We start from the raw sequence: 12,643 nt of genomic DNA on the forward strand, positions 1-12,643 counted from the left end.
ATCAAACCTGGGTAGGAAGAGGAAAGGGAGAGAAAATAATCTGAAATTACGGCCCTAGTTTTAAAGGGAATAGTTGAGTATGGTGAACATGAGCAGCAAAATATGTGTCAAACTGCGATGGTCTGAACTGATTATTGGCTGGACCTTGTTACTGTGTATTAAATGGGAGAGAGAGGTAATTCAGGGGTGGGAAGCTGCAACCAGTGACCCAGGCATTCTGAGGTGACCTCTGCATGCAACTGGGCAGAGAGTTAAGGTCCAGATGAAGGACAGACCCAACGTATATCTGATGTTTAAGCAACTTCAAAATTTCTTTATTGTAAATGAAAACTAAAACACAACAAAGAAAAGGCACATTGAGATTCTCCAAAACTCCTTCTACAACTTCAGCAGGAGACCAACAAAGTACTTGAAGAAGCAACATAAACTGTCATTTTCGATGTTGTTCCCAGATACAATGCCAATCTTATGCAAAGGTTAGGACAAAATATTTGGAGAATCCCAATAGAATTTCAGCTTAAGTTATTCAAAACTTGGGCAAACTGTTCCCTCAACATATTTAGAAACAGAGGGATTAACTGAGGGTATAATTGAGGCTTAATTGCAGTTATCTTAGCTCTTACAATGAGGGCTGTGAGAGCAAATTTCGGCAACCAATGCTGTTTGTTAAATGACACCTGAAAATGGTCAACCAGCTATTAGATTGGATAATTCTTCAGGTGCCTGACTAAATGTTTTGGGCAGCTAAGTATACATGTCTGAGGTGTGATTCTTAACTCCTACCATTGCAAGGTTTTATACTTATGCAGGTGCAGTATGACTGAATTCCACAGTAAAACATCAGTACCTTTTTGATTGCATCAAAAGTTGACTTCCCACCTTGCCATGGCTTGGAATTTTTTCTTACACATGTCAGGCTAGCCATGCTGTGCCATTTTCGATCTTCAAGCTTTTTGTGGAAAGCATCTGCCAGCAGCAAAACACTGTCATATACGTAGAAATTGGAGATCTGCATAGATTAGATCCAAGAGCAGGTTTCAGCCAAACAAGTTAATACTAAATTGATTTATTCCCTGACAAAAGGAACTGTAGATTAATTCAATGCCTCAGCCAAAGACAAGCGTATCATTCCTGTAATGAGTTCTTCCACTTACATCTATTGAATTTGAGAATAAGGATTTACCAGTCCCCTAATAGCACTTTAATAGCAAGTTAAAGGTTTCTGAGGAGTCCACACTATTTGCATTAATTATACCCTATAATTTCATCGGAGGGCTTGATAGAATACCCTAATTGAAATGCTTAAAATACATCAAATGAATTTTGCAATTTTTCAACTTATTAATTACTATTTTAAGCAATTTCATGGTAAAAGTGTAATCAGACCTGATTTTTGACCAAGATAGTATTCGTATTACAACCAATTTATGAAAATGTCAATAAATGTAAATTACATAATTATTAAAGAGGCACAGTGATCTTATTTCACAACTTTACAATACTAAGATACCAAATGTACAGCTATCTAAAATAAAAGTGAATTATTCAAGCAATAATAATTTAAATGCCAGAAGTTGAAACAAATGAAATTTCCTGGTCCTGCACCAAATATGTCAAAACAGGACTTCTGTTTACCACATGACATTGCTCTAATCTCAACCCAATCTACTGGCTATACGTGGTAGACTTCCAGTAGTATTTTCACTACTGTGTAGAAGAGGACTGATGATTCTGTTGAAAATTTTGACATTCTTATAATGGGACTGTGTTTTAATCTTTTGCAGTTCATGCACTAGGACACCCTGGTCCCTCTAATAAGAGCTCTATATTCTCTCATCATTTAGATTTTATGCTTCGTTTTTTATTCTCCCAGTCAAGATGGAAAATTCGATATTTTCCTTCATTATACTACATTTGATAGATCTTTGAGCGTGCACTTAACTTAAAATTATGAGGTTTATATGATTGTTATCTTTTGGACTATAGCTCTCAATTTAGGGTAAATTTAGGAGATCAAGTGACTATTCTGAGAGACTAGAAATTACAAAAGTTGCAATGTCTGTGAATCTCCTAAAGCACCAGAATGATGCTGTAAATATTGGACTGTGTTATAAACTGTCTGAATTGGGTCAGTTAGTACTGATGGCTGGATGGCTGGTTTGCAATACAGAGTGACATCAAGTGCATGAGTGCAAATCCTGCACTGGTTGGGGCTACCATGAAGGTGTCTCCTTCTCAACTTCCTCACTCACCTGAGGAGTGGTGACCTTCAGGTTAAACCACCACCAGTTGTTTCTCTCTGAAGTGAAAGCAGCCCTGTGATCTATTAGGACTATGGTAACTTTACCTTACCTTTATAAGCTGTCTGGTTACTTTAAATATTAAATGGAGTTGTGTTTCAAGGATAGCTGCTTAGAAGTTATACCTGAATGTAACATTAATGTTATTCACCTAACTATAGTAAAGAGGACAGAGGAAACTATTTTTTTTTGATCAGGTCATAGACTTCCCTACAGAACAATGAATATCACAGAGAGACAGCTGTTATGATTCCAGTTGATCATATTACTGGACAAGTCAAATCCAAAACTGAAATCTGGCTGGACAGACCATCATTTATTTTTGTTGTGGTTTTAACAAGGTGGTCTCTCACTGAGAGAGAAGTGTACAATGATGTAGATTTTGTTTAACAATAAAAAGAAGCTTATTAGGCAAAATAAATTAAGATATAGAATAAATCAACTTTATTTCATAACATAAATTTGAAGAGTTTTGAACACACAGTAAATATATAAACTCATTAATCCCACAATACGCCTTTAAAAGTTGTTTAAAAAAACTCCTTCATACAGTACCCAATAACTACCTTATTGCAGTACTCCTACCAGAATCCCTTTCTGTAACACCTTGAAATATTTAAGTAACTGTCACTTTAACTCTGAGGCTGTAACATTATTATTCCTGGAGCTATGTCAGAGGAAGGTCATGCCTAATAAATTTGTGAGAAATTTTTGGAAATGTGATCAAGTGTGTGGATGAGGGAAGTTTAGTTGATGTAGTTGATATGGGTTTTAGCAAAACTTTTGACAATATCCCACATGGGAGACTGATTGAGAAGGTGAAAGCACATGGAATTGAAGGAATCTAGGCAAGATGGATCAATAACTAGCCTGGTACTAGGACACATGGGGTAGAAGCCTGTTTGAGTGACTGCAGGCCGGTGTCCAGTGGTATACCATAAAGATCAGTACAGAAACCCTTATTATTTGTTATATACATAAATGATATTGATGAAAATGTGGAGGGAATGTTAAGCAAATTTGCAGACAACAGCAAGATCGGTAAAGTGGTTAACAGCAAAGAAGATGGTTGTAGGTTACAGGAAGATAGAGATGGGTTGGTCAGATGGGCAGACCAGTGGCAGATGGTATTTAGCCCTGATAAATGTGAGATGATGCACTTTGGAAGAAGAAGCAAGATAAGGGAGTAATTAATGAATGGCAGGACACTAAGTAGCTTAGAGGAACAGAAGGATTTGGCGCTAATTATTCACAGATCCTTGAAGTTGGCAGAGCACGTGAATAGGATAGTTAAGAAGGCATGTGGGACACTTGCATTCATCAGTCGTGGTATAAGAGCAAGGAGGTAATGTCGGGGTTGTAAAAAGCATTGGTCAGACCACAACTGGAGTACTGTGCTCCAGTTCAGGTCATCTCAATGCAGGAAGGATGTGATTGCATTTGAGGGGGTACAGAGGAGGTTCACCAGTATGCTACCTGGGATGGAGAAATTGAGCTGTAAGGAGAGACTAGATAAACTGGGGTTGTTTTCTTTAGAGTAGAGAAGACTGAGGGGGGACATGATTGAGGTGTATAAGATCATGAGGGGTATGAAGGGGTGAATAGAGAGCAGCTGTTCCCTTGGTTAAGGGGCAGGAGATTCAGAGGGAGTTTGGGAAAAAGAATACTTTTTTACTCAGCGGGTGGTGGTAATCTGGAATGCACTGCCAGGGAAGGTAGTGGAGGATGGAAAACTTACAACCTTTAAAAAAAATTGGATGAGTACTTCAAATATTGTAACATTCAAGAATATGGAACAAGTACAGGAAATTAGGATTAGCGCACTTTTAGTGGTAGCTTTGTTGATGCAGACTCGATGGGCTGAAGGGCCCTTTCTGCGCAGTATGATTCTATGAATTTATGAATCTACCATATATCTCAGTAAACAAACTCAGGTTCAAGTCTTTTTCAGGATTTTATCCCAGCACTTCTGATCTGAGACTATCACTAACACTTTGCTGTGAGGTAAGCTAGTCTTAAATACATTCTCTCCTTCTCATTAGTATGCAGTTTCCTGTCATACCCCATGCCATGGGTTAATCAGATGCCTGAGACTTCTCGATATGGAAGACTGAGTGGAGATCAGGCAACTTCAGCTGGATGCTTGCTCCAAAGGATCTCCATGTCTATGTTCTATGTCAGATACTGGGCATTAACAACTCAAGATATGCTCCATGGTCATGGCCACATATAACCCATATCCACAAACAATGTATCTGACATGTGCCAGCCTCTAAGAACCCTCATGGTACATTTCCGATCCACTTGCAGGATACTTCTACACTTTGATGCTGAATTCCTGCAAGCACGTCAAAGCATCTGGAGGAGAGAGATCTAGGAGCAACAAGTCTTGACAAGTCAAAAGGAACATCTAAGTGAATCTGGTGGACAGGGACGATTGGACTGTCTTCTTAATGTGAAATAATGACTGTTGGAAAGAATTAGTCTTTGTTTTTCCTCCAGCTGCCTGAACTGCTGAGTATTTTCAGCATTTTCGGTTCATTTTCTGGGTTTCCAACTTCTGCAACATTTAACTGCTGTAAGAGAAATGCTTGTTTCTATTTTCTAGCTTTAATGTGTGCAGATCTATTAAAATTTATTTCAAACTGTACATTTTACAGTGACAGGACAGAAAAAATTCTGAAAAATGACAAACAAAATGTGTAGACTTAAACTACTGCAGCTGCATTTTGTAAATTTGAGTGCAGGTATTAAATCATCTCAAGTGTCTTCAAAACATTCTTCTTCATTCTTGGTTAATTATATTTGTTGCAACTTAAAATAGCAAAACATAACTGTTTCTAGTATAAACTAAAATCTGTAACTTTCAAATCCTAATGGTATTAGCACAAGTAAATGTTTACTTTATAATGCAAGGTAAACAATATTTTCATTTTTTTGTAGAATATTTACAATATTGTAAAATTATTGAACAATAAAGCTGGCAGTTTACATTTCTTTATAGTCTCTTACTACTGGCTACATTTTCCACAAAGTTACATGGGAGAGCAAGATTATGTCACTTTACATAACTTCTTGTCACGACCTAAACAGTATCTCATTTAAACAGTTCATATTAATTCATTATTTTATAGTGATGGTGCATGTTATGACATGTGGAACATATATAGGATTGAGTTAACACAGCCCATTTATGTGGGTTTGGAACTTTAATCATTGCGCATGTTAAATGCAAAAATTGCTCGATTTCTGAATACTGACATCAAGGGATATGGGGGTAGCATGGGGAAGTGGCATTGAGGTGGATAATCAGCCGTGATCCAATGAAGGGTGGAATAATCAGCTGAATGGTCTACACCCCTCCGAGGATCTCATTGTCTTCTATGTTCTGGTAGACATAATAAGGCAAGATTTACATGGTTTTGGAAAGGCAATGACTGATTAGGGATAGTCAACATGGCTTTGTGTGTGGGAAATCATGTCTCAATAACTTGATTGAGTTTTTTGAAGCGGTGACAAAGAAGATTGATGAAGGCAGAGTGGTTAATGTTGTTTATATGGACTTCCGCAAGGCGTTTGACAAGATTCCGCATAGGAGACTGGTTAGCAAGGTTAGATCACATGGGATCCAGAGGGAACTAGAAAAATGGATACAAACTGGGCTTGAAAGTAGGAGACAGAGCGTGGTGATAGAAGGATGTTGTTCAGACTGGAGGCCTGTGACCAGCAGTGTGCTGCAAGGATGAGTGGTAGGTCCACTGCTTTTCATCATTTATCTAAATGATTTTGGAGGTGAATATAGGAAGTATGATTAGGAAGTTTGCAGATGACACCAAAATTGGCAGTGTAGTGGACAGTACAGAAGGTCATCTCAGAGTACAATGGAACCTTGATCAGATGGGCCAGTGGGCTGAGGAGTGACAGATCGAGTTTAATTTAGATAAATATGAGGTGTTATATTCTGTTAAGGCAAACCAGCAAGGACATATACAGTTAATAGTAGGTCCCTGGGGAGTTTGGCTGAACAAAGGGACATTGGGGGGCAAGTGTAAAGTTCCTTGAATGTGGAATCGCAGGTAGACAGGGTAGCGAAAAAAGGCGTCTAGCACTCTTGCCTTCATTGGGCCAGAACATTGAGTATAGGAGTTGGGATGTCACGTCATGGTCGTCCAGAACATTGGTGAGGCCACTTTTCGAATACTGCATACAATTCTTTTCTCAGAGTAGGGGAGTCAAAAACTAGAGGGCATAGGTTTAAGGTAAGAGGGGAAAGATTTAGAAATCTTCTTAAGGGCAACTTTTTCACATAGGGTGATGTGTATGTGGAACACGCTGCCAGAGGAAGTGGTGGAGGCGTGTACAATGTTAACATTTAAAAGGCAACTGGATGGGTGCATGAATGGGAATGGTTTAGAAAGATATGGGCCAAATGCTGGCAAATGGGACTAGATCAGTTTAGTATATCTGGTTGGCATGGACGAGTTGGACTGAAGGGTCTTTTTCCGTGCTGTCTAACTCTATAACTATAAAAATATCCTATTCATTGAATGTTTCTATCTAGTATTAACACAGGCTGACTAATTATCTAACCTTTAACATTAAAATGAGCTAATTAAGTCAAAATTTTCACAGGTTTCTTACAGCAGTCTCATATCTAAGTCGGGAGATGATTTCCGCAATGGCTATGAATTTTAAACCTGTCCTTCTTAAAAGCTGGAGAAGTGCTTTTTTCATGATTTGTTATTTATTAAATATTGTTTTTGTCACTTTAGGCCTGAAAGAATAGCTTATCAGCATTTCCAACACACCTAAATAAGACAAAAACACACAGGAACCTGCATTTCTCTCACTATAGTTAGAAATGCATAGCTACATGGAATCGGGTCACTGTGGGCTGAATATAACACTGCCTGTCACAACAGAAAAGATGGTAAGCAGATCCATTCAATTGTAGGTGTTCGAGTGGTTTCCCAGTGAGTGTGAGGTCGGGGAATTTATAATGGGAAATAAAGAAATGGCTCATGAATTCATACTTCACTTCAGTCTTCACAAAGGAGGACATGAATAACATACTAGATGGAAATCTGTATCAGTTGTAAAATGGTGTCAGAGAAATTGATGGGATTGAAGGCTGATAAATCCCCTGAGCCTGATAATCCACATCCCAGAGTACTTACGGAAGTGGCTCTAGAAATAGTGGATGCATTCGTGGTCATCTTCTAGATTTTTTTAGACTCTGGCACATTTTTCACAGATTGGAGGGTAGCTAATGTAACCCCACTATTTAAAAGGGAGGTAGAGAGAAAATAAAGATTGTAGACCAATGAGTCTGACACTGGTACTGGAAAGCTTTTAAAGTCTATTATCAAGGATTTTATAGCAAAGCACTTAGAAAACAGAGTCAGATGCAGTCAGCATGGATTTACAAAAGAGAAATCATGCTTGACAAATCTACTGGAATTCTTTGAGGATTAACAAGTCGGGTTAATCAGGGGAGGCTATGGATATGGATTTTCAGAAGGCTTTCAACAAAGTCCTATATTAACATGAAAATTAAAGTGCATGGGATTGGGTAGTGTATTGAGATATAGAAAATTGGTCAGCACACAGAAAACGAAGAGTTCAAGTAAGTCAGTCTCTTCTTTCTGAATAGCAAGCAGTGACTACTGGGGTAATGCAGGGATCAGTACTAGGGCCTCAGCTATTCACAATATATCCAATTGACGCAGGGAATTAAATGTAATATCTTAAAATTTGCAGATGAAGGGTGGAAAGGTGAGCTGTGAGGAGGATGCAAGAGATATTGCTGTGTGATTTTGTCTGGCTGAGTAAGTGGGCAAATGCATGGCAGATGCAAATACAATGGCGATTAATGTGCTCCTGAGGGAGTGCATCAAAGATTTACCAAATTAATTCCTGAGATGGCAGGACTGATGTATGGAGATAGATTGAGTCAGGTAGGATGTATTCATTGGAGCTTGGAAGAATGAGGGGGCATCTCATAGAGACCTATAAAATTCTAACAGGACCAGAGAGGTTAGATGCTGGAAGGATATTCCTTACGGTGACGTTATCAGGACCAAGGATCATAGTTTAAGGATAAGGGGTAAACATTTTAGGACTGAGATGAGGAGAAATTTTATCACCCAGAGAGTGGTGATGCTGTGGAATTCGCTACCACGGAAAGTGGTTGAGGCCAAAACATTACATGTTTTCAAGAAGGAGGTAGATATTGTTGCATAAATTTGTTATTTGCATATATTGTGAATAGCTGAGGCCCTAGTACTGTGAATCTTCAAATCTGAGGTTGGCTGAGAGTCATCACAGTGGAATTCTGGGAGACATCGCTACAGTCATCATGACTGTACAGCAGGTCAGAGCAAATCTGGTGTCAAGGTCTGGTTAAACCTGAAACACTACATTGTTGTTTCCCACTCTCCCTTCTCCTCTGACCAAAAAAAAAAGGGGCACTGTGAGGAAGCCAACTGGCAAGGTAAAGGTGTATAAGGGAGCAGCCATTAAGAGAGTGGGCCAGTGTTAGAGTGGAAGTGCTGAGGCCTATGCTTGAGAGGTTTTGGCATGAGGAGGCTGAGCAGGGGTACAGGTAAGAGCTTTTTAAAACTACTTTCTTTCTGTCTAGACTGAAGGCAGTGGGGATGGTAGTTAGGGCGGTGGCACACTCCTCTTGCAGGATGTGGGAGATCAGGGAGACTTCCAGTGTCCCTGGTGATTATACCTGTGAGAAGTTCTCCCGGCCGCAGCTCCTGACAGACCGTGTTAGGGAACTGGAGATGGAGCTGGATACACTCAGGATCATCTGGGGTGTAGAAAACATCATTGATAAGAGCTATAGTGAAGTGGTCACTCCTAAGGTGCAGGTAGCTGGGTGACCACCAGAAGAGCTAAGTGGGGGGAAAGCAGATATTGCAGTGTTACCCAGTGGCATTCCCCTCAATAACAGGTATAACACTTTGGATACTATTGTGGGGTTGACTTTTCAGGAGCTAGTAGCAGCAGTCAGGTCAGTGGCACTGTGACTGGCTCTGAGGCTCAGAGGGAAATGATGCAGTCAGACAGAGCGATACTGATAGGAGACTCAATTGTGAGGGGGACAGACAGGAGATTCTGTTACCACTGAAGAGACACCAGGATGGTATGTTGTCTCCTGGGTGCCAGGGTCAAGGATGTCTCTGAGTGGTTGCAGAATATTCTGAAAGTGGGAGGGTGAACAGCCAGAGGTCATTGTGTACATCGGTCAAATGACACAGGTAGACAAAGGGATGGGGTCCTGTGAAATGAGTATAGGGAGTTAGATAAGAAGTTAAAAAGCAGGACCTCAAGGGTAGTGATCTCTGGACTACTCCCAGTGCCACGTGCCAGTGAGGATAGAAATAGAAAGATAGGTCAGATGAATGTGTGGCTGAGGAGCTGGTGTAGGGGGCAGTGTTTTCAGTTCTTGCATCATTGGGATCTCTTCTGGGATAAAGGTGACCTGTACAAGAGGCACAGGTTGCACTTGAACCGGAGGGCATCCAATATCCTTGCGGGGAGATTTGCTAGTGTTACCCAGGAGGGTTTAAACTAGTTTGGCAGGGGGGTAGGACTCTGAATAAGAGAGGGACCATCAAAAAGTTAGGGGAAAATACATTAGCCATCGAGAGCAAGTTTACTATTCAGGATAGCCACTGCACAGTAACGGGAGGGAAAACATTTCTGGTTTAAAGTGCATTTATTTCAACGCATAAGGCCTGACCAGTAAGGCAGATGAATTCAGAGTGTGGATTGGCTCTGGGGGATGGGGTATTACAGTCATAACAGCAACATGGCTGAGAGAAGGGCAGGATTGGCAGCTCAATGTTCCAGGATACAGAAGCTACAGGTATGACAGAAGGACAAGTAAGCAAGGAGGGGAAGTTGCACTTTTGATAAGGGACAACATAACAACAGTGCTTAGAGAGGATATTCTTAATGGGTCATCAAATGAGGCCATATGGTTAGAACTTAGAAACAAGAAGGGGATGGTCACTCTGTTGTAACTGTATTATAGACCCCCAAATAGCCAGCAAGTTGTGCAGTTGTGTCGAGAGATTGCAGTTGCCAGTCAGAATAATAGAGTAGTATTGGTTGGAGATTTTAATTTCCCCTGCATTGACCGGGCCACCCAGAGAGTAAAAAGCCTGGACGAGGTGGTATTTGTCAAATGTGTCCAAGAAAACTTCCTAAATCAATACGTAGAGGGCCCTACTTGGAAGGGTGCAACACTGGACCTCCTCTTAGGAAACAAGGTCTGGCAAGTGACTGAAGATGCAGTTGGAGAGCACTTTGGGTCCAGTGAGCATAATTCTCTTAGTTTTACCAAAGTTATGGAAAAAAGATAGGACAGGTCCACAGGTAAAGATGCTGAACTGGAGCGGGGCAATTTTGCGGCCAATAGGAACTAAGCAGAGGTCGATTGGGTGAGTCTGTTTGAAGGAAAAGCAACAACTAGCAAATGTTATGTGGAACAATCCCTCTTCCATAGCTACACTGGCCCTAAACCCCACCTCTTCCTCCGTTACATCGATGACTGTATCGGCGCTGCCTCGTGCTCCCATGAGGAGCTCGAACAGTTCATCTACTTCACCAACACCTTCCACTCCAACCTTAAATTCACCTGGACCATCTCTGATACCTCTCTCTCCTTCCTGGACCTCTCTGTTTCAATCTCTGGCAACCACCTGGAAACCGATATCCATTTCAAGCCTACCAACTCCCACAGCTACTTAGAATACACCTCCTCTCACCCATCTTCCTGCAAAAATGCCATCCCCTATTCCCAATTCCTTCACCTCCGCCGCATCTGCTCCCAGGATGAGGCATTCCACTCCCGAACATCTCAGATGTCCTCGTTTTTCAAGGACCGCAACTTCCCCCCCTCAGTGGTCCAGAACGCCCTCAATCATGTCTCCTGCATTTCCCGCAACTCATCCCTCACACCCCCTCCCCACACTAACAACTAAAACAGAATCCCCCTCGTCGTCACGTACCACCCCACCAACCCCCGGATCCAATGCATCATCTTCCGACACTTCCGCCACCTGCAATCCGTCCCCACCACCTAAGACATTTTTCCTTCCCCACCCTTACCTACTTTCCGGAGGGACTGCTCTCTCCGTGACTCCTTTGTCTGCTCTACACTCCCCTCCAGCCCCACCACACCTGGCACTTTGCCCTGCAACCGCAGGAAGTGCTACACCTGCCCCTACACCTCCCGCCTCACCCCCATTCCAGGCCCCAAGAAGACCTTCCACATCAAGCAGATGTTCACCTGCACATCTGCTAATGTGGTATACTGTATCCTCTGTTCCAGATGTGGCCTCCTCTACATCGGGGACACCAAGCGGAGGCTTGGGGACCACTTTGCAGAACACCTACACTCGGTTTGCAACAAACAACTGCACCTCCCAGTCGCGAACCATTTCAACTCCCCCTCCCAGTCCGCAGACGACATGTCCATCCTGGGCCTCCTGCAGTGCCACAACGATGCTACCTGAAGGTTGCAGGAACAGCACCTCATATTTCGCTTGGGAACCCTGCAGCCCAATGGTATCGATGTGGACTTCACAAGCTTCAAAATCTCCCCTCCCCCTACCACATCCCAAAACCAGCCCAGATTGTCCCCGCCTCCCTTACCTGTTCTTCCTCCCACCTATCCCCTCCTCCCACCTCAAGCCCCACCCCCATCCCCTATCTACTAGCCTCATCACGCCCCCTTGACCTGTCCATCCTCCCTGGGCTGACCTATCCCCTTCCTAACTCTCCACCTACACTCACCTTTACTGGCTCCACCGCCGCCTCCTTGACCTGTCTGTCTCCGCTCCACCTATCTTCTCCTTTATCCATCTTCTATCCGCCTCCCCCTCTCTCCCTATTTATTTCAGAATCCCCTTCCCCATTTCTGAAAAAGTGTCTAGGCCCGAAACGTCAGCTTTCCTGCTCCTCTGTTGCTGCTTGGTCTGCTGTGTTCATCCAGCTCTATACCTTGTTAACTAGCAAATGGAAGGCTTTTAAAGTGTGATATCAAGAGTCCAGGGACAGTACATCACATTATGGTGAAGGGAAAAGCTGGCAGGTTTGGGGATCCCTAGCTGACAAGGGATATTGAGGCTCTGGTCAGGAAAAAGAATGGCATACATTGGGTTTAAGCTACTGGGCTCAAGTGAATATCTAGATGACTGTAAAAAGTGTAGTAGCACACTTAAGAGGGAAGTCAGAGGAGCAAAAAGAGAATATGAGATAGATCTGACAGATAAGGTTAAAGGTAATCCCAAGAGGTTCTATAGCTACATTAAGAGTAAGAGGGT

General features: G+C 42.0%; 1 protein-coding gene across 1 annotated transcript in view; it reads right to left on the bottom strand.

Moving 5' to 3' along the window:
- LOC109911032 (glutamate receptor ionotropic, delta-2-like) overlaps positions 1 to 12,643 on the bottom strand; it is a 477,476-nt gene that overhangs the window by 153,875 nt on the left and 310,958 nt on the right. The window contains exon 7 of the mRNA XM_048603965.1: positions 848 to 1,009. Within this exon, the coding sequence (XP_048459922.1) occupies positions 848 to 1,009 (162 nt within the window). The remainder of the gene's footprint in view (positions 1 to 847; positions 1,010 to 12,643) is intronic.

This window comes from Rhincodon typus, chromosome 12, assembly GCF_021869965.1.
Source record: "Rhincodon typus isolate 14 chromosome 12, sRhiTyp1.1, whole genome shotgun sequence".
Taxonomy (NCBI): Eukaryota; Metazoa; Chordata; class Chondrichthyes; order Orectolobiformes; family Rhincodontidae; genus Rhincodon; species Rhincodon typus.